Source organism: Pygoscelis adeliae, unplaced genomic scaffold (assembly GCF_000699105.1).
Source record: "Pygoscelis adeliae isolate BGI_AS28 unplaced genomic scaffold, ASM69910v1 Scaffold66, whole genome shotgun sequence".
Classification (NCBI taxonomy): domain Eukaryota; kingdom Metazoa; phylum Chordata; class Aves; order Sphenisciformes; family Spheniscidae; genus Pygoscelis; species Pygoscelis adeliae.
Window position 1 is genome coordinate 11649484 of NW_008825167.1, and position 23702 is coordinate 11673185.

Consider the following 23702-nt stretch of genomic DNA (forward strand, 5'->3'; position numbering starts at 1 on the left):
AGAGAGAGAAATAAGTTGTTTCTCATCAGTAATTTACTTGTGCATTAAAGGTTTTTTTTATTTTATTTTTATTGTCCTAAATTTAAGGGGAGGAGATGTATCATGAGTCATTTCTATGTAGGACAGTCTTGGGGAACAGATGTTTCCCTCTTGTAAAATCCGAATGTCCTCTGTCAATATGTTGGTATCAACTGTGTGTTTTGGTAGCTCTCTTCTGAAATGTGTATTTCTATACATTATACACAACAAGCAGCAGCATCCTTATTCTTTACTCTGCACAGAGTGAAAATGTCAAAAGTTACATATGAATTAATTACATTCAGTGAAGCATATGCCTGTTTGGAATATCTTAACATAAGCTTGGAATTTTTAAATGCAAAGAAAAATTTGGCACATCATTTATTGCTTTTTATGCACTCCACATACCCTACTGCCTTAATAAAAAGCCTTCTACAGCTGTGCTGAGTAATGCACATTTCGTATCAAAACTAGAGAATTAAGTAATAATGGTTATTTTTACTGTATTGGGAAGAAAGGTGGTTGATAAAGCAATTCTACTGGAGAAAAATAAAAGTAGCGCTGACCATGTTTGTTCTACTACAGATCTTGAGAAAGGCTGCTGTCTTCCCTTCGTTTTTGTATAGTCTCTACCAAAAAAAGGAACTTTTGACATGTCCACTACGCCTTGTCCCATTCAGGTTACGTGAACAGAAAGGTCACTTGCTTGCCCAGATGCTTCACACACTTATTTTGTCTAACTGTTAAATTAATAAGATGTCTTTTTTGTAATATGTATTTAAGATTTATAATAAAAATGAAAACATGGTTTCACACAAAGAATAGATAAGTTTGTAATTACAATGGAACTTTAACGTGCATCCACAATACTATGTTCTTCTACATCTTTTCCCCTCCCAAGCCATACATAAACATTTCTACTCTTCACTGTTTCACACGTAGCCTTAAAACAGCCAGTTGTGTTATCTAGTACGCTATTGTTTCACTTATGATGCTCTGTGTTCTAAAAAGTATCAAGCTGCAAACCATACATAAACTGAAAGGTCCTAATTAATAAAAAGGGAAAATATTAAGGTAATAAAAGAGAAAACTTAGAGACGTTACTCCCTCAGTTGTATCCACCAAATTACACAGATGTAGTGGACTACATCTACTGTGAACAGGCTTTCTGCCTCTTAAGTATGATGAAAAGATGTCATTTCTCATTAGAACATCCTGAACTGTGTATTTCTTACACTATCCTCCGCATCCATCACTAAAACTGTCTGTGTTTTTCCATAATGTCTATCTAGTTTGTGTTCCAGTGCACATCCTTATCAAGATGCTAAAGCCACAGTGGAAATGCAGTTAAATCCTGTTGACAGCAATAATAAAACATTGAGCATGCCGTGTTGCAGAGAACTTCATTATCACTTACAAATAAATAATAACAGTAAAGAAAAACGTAAGGAAAGTGCTACCTGACAGTTTCTTTCTCCATACAAGTCGTTACATTATGCCCTTGACATCAATGCTGACTATCTTGCTTGAGCCAAAACTAAATACTAAATACAGCTTTCAGCTAAACAAGAGATCACTCTAGTTATGGCTGGGGTGTTTCAGTTTGCAAAATGACAGAGTAAAAAAATTAATAAATAAAGTATCAGTTCAGACAACAGAACACATGATTTATCTAAGGTCCAAGCCCTGAAAATCCAGTGAAGAAATCTGTCAGTATCCAATAAACTGCAAGAACATATCTAACATTGGATTTTTTTTAACATTGAAAATGGTGTCAAAGCTCTAAAGCAATGCTGATATGCACCTTGTTTTATGCCCATGAATGTTCTGCAGCAAGTTTTTGGTTTTTTTTCTTTTTGCAAAGCGGTATCAGCAAACGGAAGCAATTGCACCATAAACATGAGTAACCTCTAAATTATCCATAATTATATTTAATGAAAAGTTCCTTAAAGTCCCTTAGTTACCTTCAAATGACATAGTGTTAACAATTAGCTTATCATACTAAGCTGATTTCTCAGCGGCTTCAGTCTCCTGTTCAGATAGTTTCTCTTCTGACAGTACTGTCATCCACGGGGACACTGAGCGCGTGATGGTTTGTTTGGCCAGATTGTAGTGGTTTATGACTGTGTAAAATTTCCCTCGAGCACTGGAGTCTTGTTCAGAGTAGTAGTTTTCCAACCCAGCTGGAATGCACTGATTATTCTGAAAAGAAAATCCATCACTTAGATTACAGATACGGTCCCATACACACCAAAAGTAGGTTAGTTTTTTTCTTTTCCGTTTAGTCTAAGCCAACGTTCACTTTCTGGGAGTCAAGATGCAACATACAGCAATTAACTACAGCGTTGTCCTACTGTGCTCAAAATGTTCTCCCCTGCAATCCTTAAACTACTCGTGCGTTTGCCAGGAAGACCAATCTGGGTTTATATGCCAGGATTATTAACACACAAGAAACCTGCTTGCCTATAATTATTTTTAAAAGTACTCAATCTCTAGTTCCAGCTGTATTTTGCTGTTTTTTCCTCCCCACCTTGTTCCAACTGTCTGGTCTACAATTACTCACGTCTGTTATTCTACCGTTAGATTAGCTTCAGGCACTTTAATACCGTGTTTTCAGGCTAAGGGACAGAAATTAATACAGATATATTGGTGCCAAGGTATGAACAGTTTTATAGCCCAGTAAATAAGACACAGAAGGAAAACACTGTGGGTGGCCAAGCTTATGTGCAAGTGTGTACACACATACAAAATACTTCACTCTTGACTGTCAGAAAGATGTAGCCAACAGCAGGCTTTTAAAAAGCTATCTTTAGCTGTGGGACCACGTTATTTAATTTCCCAGAAGCGTAAGAGCACTACACAGAGGATGCTAGATGCTCAGAGCTTCTGAAAGTGAAATACCCGATTTAGAGAGATAAACACCAAGTAGGATACAAACTTTGCTGTCATCTTAAAAACCAAAGTGAACATGCACCTGCAGTGCATTAGTCAGCAGGTATCACCTAGCAGCCGTTCCAGCCGTTCCAGTGATGACGCAGTAAAAGCCTATGAAGCAGCTAGTTGCGCTGAAGGAAAAAACAATTTAGACACATCCTGTGACACCCCCCCCCAGGTTTTGCTCCAGCAGGTCACAGGTCTCTCCGCAGGTCCTCTGCCATATCTGCCAGTCCAGGCAGTCTGGCCTGATACTTCAGAGTGTCGGGGCAGTCATCGGGGCAACTGAACCGACCCTCTAAAATAGAAGCTATGAGTAGCTGCAGCCTGAGGAAAGATAAGTTTAATCATTTCTACTCTGACTGTTTTAAGAAGAAATAGGCTGTTTGGTCTTCCTGCTTCCAGCACCGGAAGACTAGAATTTGTAATACTACAGCACAGCAACTTTGAACTGCTACTGTCCTCATAGAACTTGGCAAACGAAACCTAATACTGGAAATTTCTGAGCACAAAAACACATGCAAAAATGTCACAGTTTTTAGGACCAGATGCTATCTATCTCAAACGTGTCCACATTTACTTTTGCGTTGACCCTTGTCAAAAAAAAAAAAAAAAAAAGAAGTGGCATAAGCAAGCACCAGTAACAACAGTTTCAAATGGTTTAAATGGCAAAGCACAGAATGATTGCGGGAAAAATCCCACAGTCTTGGTTTAATATGAATTTTGCATCCTAAAGATGTTAGAGTGAAAAAAAGCATCAAAAGGTATGAAAGAAAAAAGCAAGACTTGCCAAAACAATAGGCCTACAGGTAGTCTTATGAACCTGCCTGCCACTGATGAATATAATCTTGTGGCAAATTTGACTGCTGAAAGAAGACTCGCTGTCACAAGACTAACAGTTCTCCCACGGAGTTAACACCTCATCGGTTCTAACCTGCTTGGGTGACGGAAGCCTCGATGTGTGTCAGACTCGCAACAGTGCTCAAAGTTACCACATCCACCCAGGATCGGTTTGTTTGTTATCTTTTGTTAACGTAGCAGCCAGGGCGCATCTTCCCTCAGAGTTTTGTTTGAAGTAGCACTACAAAGCAGACGGGATTTAAGCCCAGCTAAGCAGACACTTGTGCCTATTCAGCACTGTTTAAGTCAAGGGAGGTTTCCCCATGGTCATAATCACCGTATAGGTCAGCTGCAAGACCAGGACCTAGGTTTAACAAAAAAACAATCCAGGACAACTCTGGAGTAAAGCTGTTTGATATGCATGTTCACCTACATCAACCACGCCATCTTCTGGAAGTATTATCCATGCTTTATCTGGGATAACTGACACTACTTCTGATTGTGATAAAATGATGAAGAAGTATGTAGACACAGACATCTTTGTAGTGGTTATTTCACCCAGTCATGGGATGTAGTCACAGTTCTAAATATTTAAAATGGGGGAAGGAACACAATCCATTGATCTAATGAAATCTGCCAAGGAAATTCAAGCAAATATAATTATTAGTGCTGAAGACAAGCCAAGGCTAAAAAAATGCCACAGAATCTTTTGTTGCTTTTAGAAGCAATTTGCTTTGTAACAGGCAAAAAAAAGACTCAGTAATGTTATTTTTTGTAGTCACAAACATGCACAACATCTGACAGAAGAACCTAAAGAACACACAGCAGAGTTTCCACCTTGACTGCATTTTTGCTCCTGGGATTTCGTGCTTCTAGAAAAGACGGGAAAAACCTCCCCTTTACTCATTGCTCCCTGTGTACTGCCCAAGGACAGCTCCCTTTGCTTAGCTCCTAATCAAGGCAAGCCATGCAGCACTCAGGAGTGACAGAGCGATGGAAACTGGTGCCGATTCTCACCCTGCTGCTTGCCTGAGACCTTCAGCTTATGCAGGACATTTCTCTCCATCCTTTTTATTTGTTTCCATCGTTCCCAGGTGAGAGAAGTAACAAGGAAGGCCATGAGGAGAAATCTGGATGCTCCAGAGTGAGTTGCCAATCTCTTGTTTCTTTCACAACCGTTCTATTTCAGAAATGAGTTATGGGTTAAGGCCTTTGATGCCAGAGAAAATCCTGGTCTGTATCTGGCTGTATTAAGATGACTCCTGTTGTTCCTTTGACATAAAGACCCCAGTGGTATTCACTTATAAATAGTATCTCCTGTCACATTAACTTTGCTGGGTCAGTAATTCCAAACTTAATAGATGATGGTGTTGTCTTTAAAGCGTTGAAATTACTCTGCTGTACTGACCATGAGTCTGACCGAACGCAGATGCCTTGGCAACAAAAGCTAAAGGATAACAGCTGCAGTATGGAGCATACCGAAGCCCTGGAGAAATTCCTCCAGGATGTAAGTGCACTCAGGTCTTTGAGGAGAACTCCGGTGAGTCTCACCAACAGCCAGTAAGAGTGCTTCAGAGGATGGATCTGCACAACAGCAGTATTAGGGCTGCGTCAGAAAGCTTGAACAAGCACAAAATTGAGGCTCAAGCAGTTTAAGATTGCTATACAAAGGAAAATAAGCACCTTTTCAAGCACACCTTCAAGCCCTGGATGTGCAGGACAGCAGAAAGGCTGAAAACACCGAAACCTTTGGAACTGCTCCATGTATGAGAGCATCAAAGCAGAGAAGAGTGAGTCTGACTCACAGCTGCGGTAGCTCAGCCTTTATGCAAAGATTCCCATGGTACCAGGCTTCCTGAGGCAGAAGACACCTGTGCCCTTAACTGGGAAAGCACCAGAGAATGTTGTTGAGTCCACCTGAAGCACAAAGCCAGTCCACAGAGACATTGGTCACAAGGTGACAGACTTCTTAATCTCTCTTAGGACATCTGTGCCAAGCTATGCCATGACATATTATGGACCCTCCCAAAAAAAAGATGCAAAGGCAACACATACAAATTCATGTCAGCACTGCTAGTTTCAGGCCTTGTGTCATTTGCTAACGTGTTTATCCTGTAAAACTCTGTTCAGAGTTACGTGACCAAAGATGCTGTGTCTCCTGGCATTATGTCATCAAGCAGCTAGGAAACAGCCTCCACAAAATCCAATGCTGGGACAGTAACGCAGCCCTGTGTATGTGCTGCACCTTAAGAACAACGCATGAGCTATGGGACGTTCTGCCCAACCTCTGTTTCAAACACAGGGCCCTGAGGAGAGAAACCCAACCAGACTCTGTTCACAGTGCAACTGAAACATAGCTAAGGAACTGTTCTCCCCTTAAATGTTTGCAATGCTAGAAGAAAAGACAAAAGAAGCCAGAAGGCTGCAACTCAAAGGAAGGGACAATGTGGTATGAAAGGAAGCAGAAGCAGCAGACTGTTACTAGACTTATGACAGGAGCATGAAACTGGCCATTCCTGTCAAGTCAGGATCACATTTAAAAAAGGTTATTTCCTATGTTTAGGTAACACATTCTTTCAAGAAAAGATTTTTAGTATGTTGTTAAAAATGCCCTAACATTTAACACTGAAAGCACCCTTTAAATGTCTTTTTGGTATTGTTATAACAATTTTTAAAAGCTGGAATAAAAATCTACCTTTTGAAAGTTAAGGGAAAAAAGGCTATCGTCCCATGAGACAGGAGCACAGAGGAGTTTCAGTGCTTGTCTGAGACAAAACAAAAACACAACAGCAGAACCAAAAGCTGGATCTCCTGAGTTACAGCCAAATACTCTAACCACAGTACCTCTTGCCCTTGAACCAAGGGAAAGCAGTAACCTAAAACTGAATGCTTGGAGCCAAGTTAATCCAGCAGGGCATCACTGATTTTAACTTTGGGCTAGATTCTTGCAAGATATTTCTGTGCCTGAAGTGACAGAATCAAAAGTCCTGAACAGGATCATCAAGGAATGCTGAGGCAGCCTTTCCTTCTTAAAGATCATACTAGGTACTCATTTGATTCATTATGTGACTAAATATTCTTAAAAAATTAAGAGGGAAGAATGCCATCGTCACTGCTACTTTTCTTATCCAATTACAGCCAAGTTCAACCCTGCTAAATTTACAACTGAGAAATCAATGTTACCTTTCTGACTTTCAGCCCAGGTCATAGCTGAGGAGCCAGCACTACCATCTCACATGAATGAAGTGAGCCTCAGCCTCCCTTTTGGTTAGCACCAGTATTTTTTCCAATAAATGTGTTTTCCCTTTTTTGGCATCACTTTTGGCCTGTGGCAGTAGGGCTCAGAGGTCACTGTTCTAGATCAAGAAGTTCTTTCTACAAAAATAACCCTAAGGTAACTCTGCTACTCTTAATGAGAGCATCACTCTACTGTTTCTTTGACACACATTCCACAGGAATTTTTTTTTCCTCCAGGTTTTATCATTCTCTTCTTTCCCAAGACACACGAATTTGGAGGAACATGCAACATTAAACCACATGACCCAATAAATGAGGGCTTTGTCCAGACAACTGCAGATGAAGTAGGTTTGGAGGACACTGGTGTTTGGACTTTTGCTGTATTTTCAATGTTTAAAGCATTAGCAAAATAACAACATTATGAAAATTGTGCAATAGTACATCCTCAATTATAAATTAAGCAGAAAGGAGCATAGCAGGAAGCACAGTAACCTATGAAAACAAACACAAATTTCTATGCAATACAGCATGACTTAATCAAAGTTATGCAGGAAACAGCAGAGAATATTGCATTCTCTCCTATTCTTCTAGAATGTGTACGCAATTTACCTTGAAAACAAATCCTTCTGGACAGGTATGATCATACTTGTAAACCTTGTAGACTACCAGAAATACAACACACGTTAAGAACGCGAGGGCAAAAAGGACCAGCACAGTTACCTGTAAAGAAAAATAAAACATGCTCATGTTAGTAATGCACTGCTTATTATATTGCTGTTTGTTACTACAGGCAGCAGAAGCCTGCTATGAATGTACTTTACAGTAAAATCAAGCAAAGGACACAAACAGCTACTTTATTATTGAGGGAGAACAAGGAAGCAGCACGTCAGTGCTTCTACCTCCCCCTTCTCGGAGAAGAAAGCGGATGATCTGGTCAGTGGCCCGGTGCCTCTGTACTGCAAGGCTTTTTTGGTTGCGTTTCTGTCCAGTGTACACATGAGGCCAGAAGGACACATCGAGGTAGCTGTTTTTTCAGTATTTGGATGATCTAAGTGTAAGTCTAGTTTACGTCAGCTAATAAGCATGTTTGTTTTCCCTGTGTCTGTCCAAGAATGGAGTCGGGTGACAGTAAGTTAGCACAGGTGTCATCCAGATAACACAAAGGTGACTCTAGCAGGGCAAGGAGAAAGCGATGTCTGCCCTCTCTTGTTAGGATGAGATTGTTGCACCTGCTATGAATGTATGGATAGTTACACCAGTAGTCTGCATGCTTGGTTGCTCAATGCTCCTTAATTTATAGGTTGAAACACTACTTCATCACACGGAGACTGTACAGGAGTAGCTCACTGCCAGATCCGTAAGGGAATACACCATGTTCAACATAGGGCTAGCCTCAAGGAGTTCTGTTGCACCTCTTTCCACGGTGCTCATAGAGAAGCCATTACAGACTGCGTTACATGACACTGACTTTTCACCATGTCCTTAAGCACCTCTCTGGTCCTGAATTTGGGCTGGAGGAAAATCCATGACACACCGTAAGTTGAACCTGAAATCAGCGTCAGTATCAAGCTAACCTTTCCCAGGAATAAATTCTGAGCAGATGGAGACCGGCAGCCTTTTAGGTGAGACGGGAGACACAATGACCTCTAGAATTACCTCGCCCATTGACAAGAGAAAGCAGAAGACTTTGGCCTAGCAGTTACACTGCAAAGCTCCCCAGTTCAGACCTGTTTTTGTGGAAGGTGTGAGCTGAGCAAATAGCATTCACTACCTGGGAGAGTGTCCCAGATGTGCAGATGTGTGTTTTTATTATTCTAAAGCTTCTACTGATAGACAAATGAGTAGCTCAAGGAGATGACAGAGTAAGAGTGGTTGAGCTTTTTTTTTTGGGCAACTTACAAAGAAGCCAGCATGTGCTACAGCATAAGAAATGGTAATAAACAGAAACAAACAAGATTATGTGATTAATTAATTAAAGCAAAGTATAATATGATCTGAATTTTAAATGAAGACAAGCCAGCCAGCTATATACACCTCCTAGAAAGAGAACTTAGGCACATCAGGCTCAATTATGCAAACAAGAATAATCTGGTTATTTGAGAAAGCAACAAAAAAAATTGTAGCTTTGCCTTTTGGTAAAAAAACCCACCACACGCTTCCTTTATGATACACCCCAGAACTAATAGGATTTGCAACACTGCAAACTGTGTGTGGCAGTGGGACTAATACACTGAAGGACTGAGATGAAGTTCTAGGGGACTTCTCATGCTGGGGAAGCAAACCTCACCATGGGCAGACAACAGTGAGTGCTAAATTTCCTGGCTGAAACAAGGTTGGGTAGTATCGTGTGCTGCTGAAGCCAAGGATTTTAAAAGGATTTTTGATAGACAGAAAATAAGCAAAAAAAGGAGGGCTGGAGGAGAGGCAGGGAGAACTGCAGATCAGAGAGTAATTTAGCAGAACAAATGTAGATATTAATGTAACAATGCCAACTGAAATGAGACATGGAGCAAAGGACCTTTCTGGTTAATAGCAGTATCTTCAGTTTTTCAGAACGGTCACTGGATTACAAAAAAAAAAAAATTATATTCTTACCCTCCAAAACCCTCACACTGACATCAATTTTCAAATCCAATTAGTCTTTCCCCAAGTTTATTATTCGTTCGCATACACAAAGGTTAACATGGATAGATCACTCCGTCTTTGCCAACCTCATATTTTCTGCTCACATATCCCATGTCTCAGTATGTCCTCTGTATGGCCTCTCCCTTTTTTCTTCTGTGGTTGTTTGGGGCCCCTTCCCATGTTTCCTCAGCTATCCCACCCACACACAGGTACAAGGCCCTTCACCCTCTGGCTTGGCCCAAACTGTGCATCCCATCTTCCGGTGTTTTCCCCTTCCCACAACTCTAACGAGCTTTATTCTCTATTCTCCTCCCAAAATTCTCCTTGCATTCCAGGCTCTAGAAAAACTGACCTTTCTCCCCTAAATTTGCAGTTCCCACTTAGGGCTCCTTGTCCCACCTCCCTACTGCCTTGCTGGTATCTCTAAGTAGCACACACTGCCTGTGTCACGCTGTACCCGTACGCAGATACGGCCACCAGGCCAAGGGGCCCTAACCATGCCCAGGCCCCAAAGCAGGTCCACAGCCCTGTCTGCCTGTGGGGCCATGAGCCCAAGGCCTTCTTCCCCCGCTGAGCTCCAGCTGCTGCTGGACAGCACAGGAAGATGAGGAACCAGGAAGCAGGGAGCACTCCTCACGCAGCCCAGCAGCTCTACAACACACACGTGGCCCGGTCCAAGTTGCAGGTTTTGGGTCATTCACTTCCCACTGACTCCAAGTGTATGTTATACCATTCCTGTTGCTCTGACAGTCACTGCTCTTTCCCGTAGAGAAGAAATGGAAAAGAGAGACTAGAAAGTGGGGATAGAAAAGATAAAATCCAGATAGGATTATTGCTGAGGCTTCCCATGCCCTACAAGATATATTCCACACAGCCTGCAAGAAAGGCTGCTCTCTCTAGGAGCACAGGCCTCTGACATGGGTCACAGACACCAACCAGAACAATTGCTATGGTATGGATCAATTCAGCTTGCATTTGTCTCCTCCACAGATAGGAGTAAACAGTTTAAAATGCTTTGAAAAATATTCTCAAATCTCAAAGCATTTTAACCATATTCCCTGGCCATCCTACTAGCAAGGAATAGTAGAATTACAACATTATTTCCCAGTTATAACCGTTTTGACATACAGATGAGGCCTCAGGAACATACTGTAAAGCTAACAAGCTTTTTTACTTTGTAGTTGAGACCAAATATTAGACAATAGAAAAATATTTGTATTTCCACAATCACTGCAGAATCATTCTCTCCAAGGCTCTGAAACTGTTTTGGCAAGTAATTATGCGTTTTGAAAGAGGTCAAAAGCCCAGTGTTGTGCAGACTGCTGGAGCCTGGCAAGTTGCAGAGCCACAGCCTCAGGGCTGATTTGCTGAGACATGGAGCATTTACCTGTTTCACCGACCTACGTGGAGCTATGAGTTCTCACTGCTCGTACAAGTCACATCCAGCATGGTTCTTCCCTTGCCACACAGTAAGCCACTGGGAAGAGCTCTCAGGGCTCCTGGTTCATAATTCTCATGGAATCTTTCTCTCTCACTTACTGTATTTCCTGATGTTATTAATTTTGGTATTAACATGTAAATTTTTACTCTCATTATCTCCAATAGTTTGCAATCACACTCCATTTGCAAATCCCTAATCAAGTAAGCTCTTGTCTCCTTCCTATTAGAAGAGATGCTCCTTTCTCTTACCATCCTTCAGGATATGAGTAACTTCTATTTAAGTAAAGGACAGTCGCACATGCAAACAACAAAGATGGAAAGAAATCCATCACTGGATTCCAAGGTGATCCCCATCACCTGTTAATCCAATCCACTTCTCCTTTATAAGCTGAAAATCCTTCTCTTCCTTCTAATAGCTATTTTCCTTCACTGTCATAATAACCCACCACCAATGGTCCACAATTGCCACATCCCCAGGTTCACTTCTGAACCTGAGACAGTCAGCTTCTCTCCCCTGCCAGTAACACAGTGCAACCTTACGTCCCTGCCTCACCTTCTGAGCCATGCCCTCCTAGATGCCTTTCAGAAACAGAAGCACAGAAAGAGGGAAGGCAACAAGGTGCTCTTTAGACGGCAAGTGCTACCAAAGCTGTCATTTTATTGCTTTCTTCCACAGCAACTTTGCACACTCATTATAAACTAAAGGAAAGTTATTCTCTTCTTCCTACCAGGGCACTAGCAGCAACTTACTCTCTTCCTCTGTTCAAGGTAGGAGAGGATGCAATGCGTGAGCAAAGACCACTCCCTCTCTTCTAGAAGGAAATCTTGAGTCTCTTCTCCCTGTAGTAACCAGCTGGCTGAGTGCAGGATCCCACACAGTGGGAGCAGGAGTCTTTTGAATTACTACAATCAATTCACTGCCATGTACATCCTGCAGAACTCCAAGGTGCCTGTCACACCACACGAGTGATGGGCTTTTAAAATACTTTTTATGAAATAACTACAAGATAGCACAAACAACCATTTCTTTTAACTAGGAACTCAAAGTGTGGTTTTGTTTTCATCTTGAGAGTGTCCTTTAAAGTTGGTTTTAAGGGGATCTGGCAGCAAAATGAAGTGAACAGAAAAGGCAACAAGATATTATGTATGTGGCAGATTTTTTAATAGATTATAAGTGAAGAGCAGAAGAAGGACAATGTCTAGCCAGAAGCCATTACAGTAATCGAAATGAGAGATGACTAATGAATGAACCAAGTGTACCCACAGCAAAAAATAAAAAACCTGTCTTCAGTCTCTGTTAAGCATTTAGCTGAACAAATTAAACTCACCAGATTTGACAACTACACTAACATGTAAACAGCTCATGATAAAGCCTTACCATCAAGAACTGCTAGATCTTCCCAATCAGTCCATCCTACTTTGCTACAGCTGCAAAACACTGCAAGCTGTATTTTTTCTGCCTGGCCACTGCAGTCTCCATCCTCACTTCACTAACATTTCTTGCATTCCCTTTTTAATCAAGCCAGAATATTACAGCAGAATTCATCAATTATAGAATCATAGAATAGTTTGGGTTGGAAGGGGCCTTTAAAGGTCATCTACTCCAACCCCCCTGCCATGGGCAGGGACATCTTCAACTAGATCAGCTTGCTCAGAGCCCCGTCCAACCTGACCTTGAAGGTTTCCAGGGATGGGGCATCCACCACCTCTCTGGGCAACCTGTGCCAGTGTTTCACCACCCTCAGCGTAAAAAATTTCTTCCTTATATCTAGTCTAAATCTACCACCCGTTAGTTTCAAGCTATTCCCCCTTGTCCTGTCGCAACAGGCCCTGCTAATTGCACCACTGTGCCTGCTTCTCTTCACACCCTCTCCTGGCTCCTGTCCCTTTCTGAACAAATTACAAGCCATATTTCAAGGCATGCACAAGTCCCCTCCTTTTGCTCCTCTTAGCTCTATCTCCTTCCATTTTGCCTGTATCCCACTGTCCCGCTAAAGCCTGTGTGCCATCTGTTTTCCCTCTGCCTTCACCTCCACCTTTCTCGTCATGCCTCCTTCCTCTTGCCTAAAATTCTTTCATTAACCCACTCTTACTGTGCTGGTTTGCACTGCCTTCCTTCATGCTTTTCCTTCTATCATGCACCTTTCAGCATACAAACCCACCTAGAAGCATTCGTGTTATTACGAGAAGTGGAACTACAGTGGAACTAACAAGACATGCAGTAATTTTCACTGCTCGATCACTGGCACTTGTTCACATCTCATCTCTGTTCTACATCTATGCATTATCTATTTCAATCGCAGCCTCTTGGGAACACAAGTTTCATTTCTGCTTTGCCTGTAAAGTGCTAGGCACAGACTTGGCGCTAGCACCAAACAAAAAGAGTGAAGACATATATTTACAGAGCCCCTTTCATCTGAAGTGATTTACAACCAATTATATGCTTTGCTCACCAGTGAAATGCAAAGCCCTCTGGGATGAAATACAGCAACACTGTACAACCATTTAGGACAGAAAATTAAGATTATTGCTATCCAATTTAAACTACAAGAGAATTTTAGGCAGGCAGACTGTAATTACAATAGATTGTGCCTGGCTGCATCCCACAGACTAAAATTCGTAAAACACCACATTGACTTCCCTGCAAATGGCCGTGACCTCCATTTCACCTCTCTCCACTAAAATCCTGCATCTCCAGCTGCACAATGCCCTCTACCAGCATGTTAGAGAATACTGAAATCGGCTCTCTACTTTCCCTAATTATATTCTTGTTTGCTATTACCTGGGCCTGTCCCTAGAAGTTTACACGAAAGATGCATCTGAAACAATGTACTTAAGGAATAAGAAAAGTTCAATTTGAAGTAAATGGCAACATGAAAGAAAGAAAAAGAACACTAACATCTATACATGCAACATTTGACTCGTATTCATTTACAGAGCAATCCAAATTATACAGAACAACTTGGTACAATTTCCCATACTTGCTATGGGAATATACATACATATACGAGATGACCTGTGACTCAAAAGACAACCATGTGGCATTTCAGGAGAGTATTTCTAACATCACGTCATGTTTAGCTATATGACTGTTATCTATCTATTAAACTCAACTTCTTCACCAGAACGTTCCCATCAAACCTTTGTGCTCAAAGAGGATGATAGTCTGTACAGAAAAGGCAGGAGAAATCAAAAGACTGTCCTTCTCAAACAGAGATGACAAAGAGGGAGAGAGAACTGGCTTGGATGCTTACCTGGAGATGACTGGGATTAGCAGCAAGAAAAGCAGATAGATTCATGAAGGACAGTAACTGAAAAGAAGCTACAGACGCAGTGCTTATTAACAGTGACAGTGTAAGACAACAGAACCAGCCTGCAAGGGAGTCAATTAGTGAAGCCTGAGGGAAATACTGTTAGACAAAAACAGGTTAACAAGGCAGTGGCCTTGAGAGTCTAGCACTGTGGCTTAACACAGCTGTTCATGACCGCGTTCTTATCATCTTCCATCACACGGCACCATGCATTAGTTTCTTAACTACAGAGATCTGAGGAAGCAGTTCAAGAAACTCTGTGGCCCTGAGATAAGAACCTTGTTACCTTCCCAGACAAACCCAGAAGATATTAACTGAGGCCAGGAGAAAGGTTGGAAAAGGTTACTACAGAAGAAGAAAGGCTATGTAAGTGTTACATCTGGAGAGACACAAAACATCATCTGTGTCACCAGTGCCTCTGCTTCTGCTCCAAGAAAAGGATTTCTAATGGATACAATGGCAGAGGACCCCTGACTTAGAGCAGGGGAGCTGCTGTTAGGCATCCACTTTACTTAAATCTGCCAGCTCTGACTGTAAAAAAAACCCTTTTAGCAAAAAATTTAGCAGGAGGATTGTCAATATCACATCAGGGAATTATCAAACATTTTAAAAAAATGGAAAAACGACAGTTGCCATGCAGTGCCTTTACTTACATCAATTGTTTTAAAATAGCAGTTACATTGAAAGAAGAATTTCCTTTTTTCTTCTTGCTTGAAGTAATAAAGGAAAAATTCAAAGCCTGCCAAATGCTTATATTTGTGAGCAACTTTAATCCTGTGAGTAATTCTACTGAAGAGAACAGAACTACGCGTGGCAGTAAGTACCTGTCACTGTCCAGCACTGAGAGACACAGAATACATTTAAGGAAGTGATATCCTGTATAGGCATCAGCTGACATCTCATGCATCTAACAGACTTTTTAAGTGGGAGCAAAGAGCTACTCAACACAGAGTAATCACACAGAAATCAACAGAGAAATATTTTCCTTGTCTGTGATTATTTTTGCAGCAGTAATCATCATCGGTATTACTAAGAACAACAGGTAAAAAAGTCTTGAGGGAGAAACATGTTTTAAAGGATGCCCCCTTAAGACAGATCAAAAATGGAGTATTTACATATGTTACATACGTTTTTCAGTCTTAAAATGACCAGGCAAAACTGCAAGAACTGATTTTGAAAGGAAGTCTCGATTCCTCTTCCATAACCTCATACAGAGATTTCAGCAACTGCTTGCTACATGATAGTACATGGCTTGCACCATATGGTCTTACCACAGAAATAAGCTTGAGGCTTTGGCTCCGCAGTTAGATGTATGTAGAGATGTCAAAGATAAAGTCCAAAGAATTGAATTGCCTTTGAACAGAACCAAATGGTTTAAGGCATACCACAGCTTGGGTTTATTTAAGGGCTTGAAATTTATTGGGAAACGTAAGTGTTTGCTTTCAAAATAGTTCTGAATGTTCTTTATTCAGGTTTCCCCAAAGACACAAAAAAATCTCATGCTTTGATACAACAGACTTTTTTTTTTTTAAATTGGTGTGTTTGTGCACAACTGTCAATTGTAGCCCAATTCAATGGGTGCCAGAACAGACATCCCACTACAAAATCCAACTGGAGTTTGTAAAAACACTGCTATGGGGGAGGCAAAGGTTTGGCCTTGGGTAACTGATACCATCAATTTTCTCCTGCAATAGCTTCCTCCAATGTCCTGATTCGTAAGGCTCCTTTGAAATGACTTTTCCAGCCTTGTTGTGTTATTCTGTATAGCAGACAATTTACAGGAGAGAAAAATCTGCCTCATTCCAAGTTGCTTTCCAGACGTGAAGGACCAACTCCCCACATTAGCCTACACTGTTAAAAGAACAAAAGCAAGACTTCTATTTCTCAATGAAAAATAATCTTCAGTGAAAAATCACATCTTCCTTGGTGTGATTAGTGCCATAAAACCAACAGGGTTCTCAGAATCAGGAAGTCTTCACATTCTTCTGACAGATTGATTTGAATTCAGAATGTGGCTTCATACACGAAAATTATACTTGCAGTTTTCTTTGTAAACATTCTCAGCTCTGTTGTAATAACTGTGGTAATGTGGATTGAATGCAGAAAATCCATTTTATGATTCCTTATTCACCCAGCTGCTAAAACACTAAATGATCTACATGACATATACACATGCTGGAGTTGCTTCATTTGTTATAATGTATAATTTCTCAAGAAGAACAGCTTTAGATGATCTGCACTGCTGAATCCCAAAAATGCAATCTGCTTTGTCCTTATTTAAGAAGTACATCTTAGAATACATGTGTGAATTATTTGTAAATATGACTGACTTTTTTTATTTTTAGCACAACAAGCTGCGTCTTGTGGCAAGCTTATGCATCGGTGATGTACAATATTAAAGTCATTAAAATGGCATCTGAAGCTTTTTTCATGAACACAAGCCAAAATCAATATCCTACCAGTTAAATAATGCATTTCATAATTATAGCAAATATTTAATTTTCAAACAAATATCCTTTTGCTCTCTCAGAATCAACAGCAGCAGTTAACATGATGGTTCACAATTAATAAGGACCCAAGAGAAAACCTCACACATCGGTACTTTTCATCTACATATTTATAAAATGTCATAAATTATTCATGTAATATTTACTACCGGGAGTGGTGAATATGACAATCATCCCTGCTGGAGAACCAGTCAGTTCTCTTTAAAATGTTGCAAGCAGCATAATTCAATTCCAAAACTGTCATATAGAGATTAAGGGACATTTTTAGGACCTTAATATTCTGCATGAAACTATTGTTTTCAATTAATTGAACCACAATTTTCCTAATTGATCAACCCCCACACTCTTCTTTAGAAGCCTAGACTTACAGCCACAGTGTGAATCACCCTGCAATTCCCAAGAGATAGCAAATCTTACTGAAACCCCTCTCTGATGCAGTAGTTACCTAGCAGCAAAACCTAGCAACCCTGTAGTACGAGATTAATCCCAGAGTGATCATCATCAAGTAGTATCTAAAAGACATTTTATTTAAGTATGCCATCCAAAGGTATATAAAAATGCAATGAAAAATGCTCAGGCTTCCAACTGTTCAGCTATACAAATTAGAAAAGACCACCCAACAGCATGACAAGCTATTTGTTGTTCAGCGAGGCCTCTTTTGCTCAGCTCTCCCAACAAAGACAGAAAGAACCCAGATCTACAGAGAGATGTGCAAAACATTTAGATGCAACTAAGATATTCAAAACCCTTCCTTACCTTAGAATTTAATGTTCAAGCAACGAAATCCCTTAGTCCCTACAGCTAGCAGATAAGTGCAAATTCCTCAGCCATAGGTCCTGCTCAGTTGCTTGGAACCAAAGTCCTAGCAGGGTACTCAAACTAAACACTTTCTCCCCTTTCTCTTCTACAACGTAGTAAGCATTTTCAGATCACCTTAGTGCGACCCGGACACGCACAAAAGACAGGCAGACATAAGTCCTCCTTGTTCTGAGCTGTTCATTTGCATCTTACCCAACAATATAGTGTGCAACAACCCTCACCTGAGAGGAAGGGAATTACTCTCAAGGACTGGTGCTATGGTGCCAGGAGGAGAAAGAGAAAACGTTAGTCAGAATGCAGCATTTTCCCTGAGGGATGGGATGTCCTTGCTCCAAATCAGGGAATAGAAAAACTGGAACTAGGTTTCTTACCTCCTTAGTAACCCTGCCACACCCCGTAATATCTCTTATTAGCTATCTGGGGTAGTTCCTCACACAGCTTACTGGGAACCTACATGCTTCACCGTATGGCTAAAGACTCCACTGGGTGACCTGCACTTAAAACATTTGTCCTGGCAACACTCTACAAAGTTCTTTTGCAAGTGTAGCTCAAAGCCATCTAACCCCTCCTTGAGCCTTCACTTCGTTTGTTTAGCACGCTCCGATTCCACAGAGAGCTGTATATACACTTCTAAGGTAGGCTTGGGCCTGGGCAGCTTTTAGAACCACTGATCAGGCACAGCTCCTGTGTTTTATTTCTCAAATTACAGAACTAGAATCTTTGGGTGTGCCCTAAAACTCCTATCATGCAAACAGAAGTTAGAAGTGTGCAATATAAAGAGAATCTACATCTTTACTGAAACTCTGTATTTTTCCCTCATACTAAACGTTAGGCTTTCCAAATGTATTTGTACTTGTGCACTGACCAAGTACAACAACTTGTGTGGTTGCCTACTGTTTAAAAATGCTTTGGCATCCTTGGGTAAGATGACAAATTAACAGCACTGAAAAGCTGTAGTCTTCCTTTGTTAAGAGAATAGGTAGGAAGGCATGAGCTGAAGTGCCAACTTTCCTGCTTTGCTTTACTTACACAGAGCAAGAAAACCTATCCTCCAGTAAGAAGGGGGAAAGGTAATTCAATCCTTGCACCAGTTAAGCTCTCAGCTTTCCTCTGGGACTACTAAAGGGAGCAATAAGGGTGTGGACACTAAAGAGTAAATCTGAGTCAGATTCTTGATGAACTGGCATCTGCCAGTAATAGTCATCACCAAGCTGTAAGATACAATTGGACCAGGAAAACTAATAGCAAAGAGCTCTGGTATACATCCCTGAGCTGCCAAGTCATACATTTTAACTATAAAAAAACACATAATGGACTATGACAGTGTTTTAAGAGAATGGTTTGGCCACAGTGAAAAATAGTAAGCCAAAAAGAAAACAAATACTTTTGTGGTTCTTGTTCTTCAACGCTAATGGGAGCTTTATCCATGCCATGAGAGCTACCTGCATGCAGCCCACATACAACCTGGCCCAGCCACGTTCTGAAACCCACGCACTGACAGAAGTGCCTTCTGAATTAATCTGCCAGTGAGGGATTACAAGCAATAATGCTGCAAGATTTGCTTTTGCTTCTAATTGCTAAATACTGAACTATTATAACAATGAATTTATTTTTCTCATGTCCAGCTATACCCACAACAGCCATTCTGTTAGTTATAGCCAGTTGTGACTATGATCAGCGATTGATTTTAAGCACTTCTGTGAACACAACTGAGTCATTAACATCTTCAGATAGCACTGCTTACCTTAAACCTTTCTGAAACCCCTTCAGTGATGCTGATTGTGAATTCAGCTATTTTAGGAGTACGGAACTTTCCCTTCTTGCGATCAGGTTCATATTCTGTTTTTGTTTTGACCACAACCTTTAAAAAAAAAAATCAAAACACTGTCAGCTGAAACTAGCCACAGGAATCTTATTTATTCATTAATTCTTCTTTTACCTGCTTACAAGCACATCTAGCACAATGGGGTTTTTTGGCTTTTTTACCCCCACTTTGTGTAATTCTTCTTTGGAAGCTGTAAGCTGTTAGTTATTTTTTCCTGTCACAGCAATCATCAACAAAATTATCTCTCAAAGTAGTTTTGGTGGACTTGTTATGCAACAATTTCGTAAACATTCAATTTTTTCAGCTGTGCTGGTACTGTGCTGCTGAACTAGGCAAGCATCTACTTAGTTCAACTCCAAATTATGAAGCTTCCCACTTTGTATAGTTTGGAAATAGCCACCTCCACTTGCTTCAGGAGATTCCATTAGTGGGATTTCAAACTGGAGACCAACAGGAGACGACTATTGAAGAGTGCCCATGGAAATCTAGCAGATGATGATGCCGCCAGTAGCCATGGTCTTTGATGGCAGGATTTTGAGTTTAAAAGAAGTGAAATGACCCATCTAGTTGCTATTCACTATGTGCTAGACCATAGCTCTTGGCACTCTTATTTTTAACATCTAACTTTTGAATTATCAGCTGCAAGCAGCAAGATGCACACAAACCCTTGTGTTAATGACATTTATTGAAACACCCAAGGCTCTTTAACTTCAGTTTATTCCTTGCTATGAGCTATTGCCCCAAGTTACACAATTTAGCACCTTACCTGTATTCCTAAAATATTCATTACGTCAGTCATATCTCTAGTGCTCTCCTAGGCGTTCTAATTGTACAAGATTTTCAAATACCTAACCTATTTGCCTCATTTTTGTCTTCTACAATTTTTCAGGATCTCTTTCAAAGTATCACTCTCAAGGTAGGGTGCAGTTTGTTGTACTGATGGCGCTAGTAAGATTTGCTCAATTTTCTCTGTTGTTCCAAAGACTAAACATTTAGACCCTCTGAGATTTTTAGAACCAGATTCTATCTTTAGAGCAGCCCATGGTATCAATAGCAACTACATTATTCTGGAAGTAAGACTATGACACTCACAGGTAGCCAGGTACTGAAATTAAAGCTTTGGGTTCCCCTCTTCTCAATTCCCTGAAATGGTATCCAGGATGTTTAACTGTACCTAGACTCAGTACCACAAAGCTTATTAGACACTTTTACAGCATTATACACACGCATGCAGGACATAGGTAGTTTCTGAAACTATTTCAGCTATAATTAATAAGGTAACAATCATAACTATGTAACTTTATGATTGCTCAATAGCATCACGGAAGTAAACTGTCTGAAGATTTTCGGAATGTTTTTTAACATTTTACTTCCCTTCCTCCCCCTTTATGTTGCATAAGCTCAGGCAACTCAAATCACATTCAGCTGACACTGAACATACAGTTCTATCTGCTTGGTTATGTAATTTCTTTTGTTTAACATACCTAAATATGAATTTAAATCAGTTCATCCCTTTAATTTAGAAGCTGTCAAAATGATCAAATTCTCAGTGCTGTAGTCACTACCATTCAAGAAGTTATGCTTCACTGTCATACTGGAGCCTTGTAAGTGAATAATAAGCATAGATATATGAAGTATGTACTCCTATTCATTATACATGAGTGTCCTCATACTTCAGAATTTCATCTGTGTGTCAATCTTGACTTAATGCTGTTTCTTTTTTTCACAGCAGTTGCTCTACTACTGCCTTGGAGTCTGCAGCAACCAGTAAAGACACACTGACATGACCAACCAGTTAGTTACAGAAGGAAACCAGTAGGACCAATAAATACATGGTTCCCCCCCCCCCCCTGTTTTAAAAAAAAAAAAAAAAACCCAAAAAAAAAGACAATTGCAAAAGGAAAGGAAAGCTAATATACAAATAGACAGTGGAAAGAGTAGACGAGCCAATCAAATATTCCTTTATTTAAGCTTCTAGCCTAGTTATACATTTGCTTTCATTCAAGGCAAATGCCATGAAGGTGGGAGGAGTTCTGCCCCATTCTAGTAGAAGCAATCAGGCTGACACAGAACCTCCTGGGTTCACTACAGAGCCTCCACTCAGGTTAAACCTATTACCATACAGATCCCTAGTTCAGACTTCTGCTTAGCAGTGCAGCAACATAACTAATTCCTTTGGACATTGGTCCTTGGTTATTGGTTATATCCAGTCATCAGTTGGCAGGCGTATCAGACACAGTAAGACTTAACTTGTTTTAAAGCCTCAGGGTGCAATTTTGTCCTCAGTTACAAGATTTACACCCATGTAACCGAGGGCAGAAAATGGACCCTCAGGCTCTCTAACAGCTGTTATGGCTTAGTGCATTTATGCCTGCCAACCGGTTACCACACACAACACTGAACAATGTTCATAGCAATTCAAATGGAGATCACAAATTTATTTGTATTGCCTACAAGCAACGCTCTACCGAGGCAAATTTTACAAGCTAAAATTCTTTACCCCAAGATAAGATTATGTGAATTTTTTTGAGCTATGAGGAACATATAGCTATCAATTTATCTAGAAGTAGAATTGAGCTCGTGGAGGAAACAATGCCAAAAATAAAAATCAGCACAAAGATATTACTGACCATTTCCCAGTTAAATTTTGTATGTTTCAAAGACCACAAAGCTTTTTTGCCAGATGCATAGGTGAGAAATGTGCAAGTAAGTATCCTACTAAAATAGGATACTGAAAAACAAGATACTGAAATATCTGAAAAAGTATCCTACTACTGTATGCCTTACCTGTAGTAACACTTACTGAATTCTTTATTGTGAGGAGAATAAACGTATACAGGCTATCACATCACCTTCCTAACTACTTAAAATTAAATCTTTAGTAATCAAGCCATATAATGAGGAATACAGTATGCACACTTCCCTTCCAACCTGTGAGCAGCACGTTGAACTGCTCCCTTCCAGCTACGGAGCATGTGAATCACCTATTTGGAGGGTTCTGAACCAAGTAAGTTGCCAAGGAGAAAACTCAGGAGCCTGTTCTCATGTCGTTATTTCAGCTTGTCTGGGGCCAGCATTAATTTCCTACTGAAGCACAGAAGGAATACGGAAGTTCTTTCTCTCTGTGGCCAGTCTGCCCATGTACATCTTGCAGAGACATAAAGCAGTGCTTTATCCCCCCATTAGGGGGGCTTTTTCTGGACAGAGAAAATTCATGTCGTTCACAGAGAACACACAGTACCTCCCAGATGCAAAAAAGAAAAATACAGACTAGGAAGGGCTATAACAATACAGCATAAAGATGCTTGCATTTTTATGTTTATATATTTCATACAGCAGCAGTGAAATCTATATATGCTTATTGCTAACATTTCCTACTGCTTTTTAATGCAAATCACTACTACTGGGTTTTCATTAGCTTAACGGTTAGGTTTGTTTCCCCAGAAGGAACTAGCATGCCTTAAAACACTCTGTATTTCTTGACATTTCTAAGCTGCTTGTTACACGTAACCTATTCTTTTGTTGTTTGCCTGAGATTTGGGTGTGATTCTCCAGGGTGGAAACTAAAGCCTACTGTACCTTATCAGGAGGTGGGAACTGGAGCTGATTGACATCCAGGGGTGTGATCAGGGGGATGGTGTCAAATCCATCCTCCAAAAGGGACTGCTTTGTGCTCTTCTCACTGAAATTGTTCCCCAGTTTCACCATTCTTCCAGGATAGAGGGATTTTCTGCTGGCACACACAGGCACACACGCACAGAAATGCAAAATGTCAGAAACTCGGGATGCACCACACCTTTCCCCAGCCCCCGGGGAACCCGAAATATCTTACAGCAAAAAAAAAAAAATTACACGTTGGTCGCTGTGACTCGGTTACATTTTGGCGTTTTAGGAAGTAAAAACGATGGCCAGCGCTTTTATTGTCAAAGTTAAAAAAAAAACAAAACCCAAAACACCAAAAAACCAAAAGCACCCCCAATCCCCGACATGTTAGCCTGCTCCGAGTGATGACTTCCCTCACGGGTGCTGACCGGTGCAGCATCGCCCCTCAGCCCACGGGGTCGGCAGGGCTCCGGTGCGGGCCCCCCGCCCCGGCCGCATCTCCCCGCCCGCCCAGCCCCGGCTCCCCTCGCTGCCTGCCCCCCC

The 23702-nt window shown here is 40.8% G+C and overlaps 1 protein-coding gene across 2 annotated transcripts; it reads right to left on the reverse strand.

The window, feature by feature from the left end:
• Window positions 1-793: 793 nt before the first annotated feature.
• Window positions 794-23377, reverse strand: LOC103920957 (neuron-specific protein family member 1). Of its 2 annotated transcripts, XM_009328848.1 has the most exons (4): window positions 23136-23377; window positions 19476-19592; window positions 7639-7749; window positions 794-2220 (listed from the first exon to the last, which is right to left on the reverse strand). In XM_009328848.1, the coding sequence occupies exons 1-4, from the start codon at window positions 23262-23264 to the stop codon at window positions 2020-2022; spliced, it is 558 nt and encodes a 185-aa protein (XP_009327123.1). In that variant the 5' UTR covers window positions 23265-23377; the 3' UTR covers window positions 794-2019. The 2 variants fall into 2 exon arrangements, with proteins under 2 accessions (XP_009327123.1, XP_009327125.1); XM_009328850.1 differs by lacking the exon at window positions 7639-7749 and having other exon boundaries at window positions 23136-23264.
• Window positions 23378-23702: the final 325 nt, after the last annotated feature.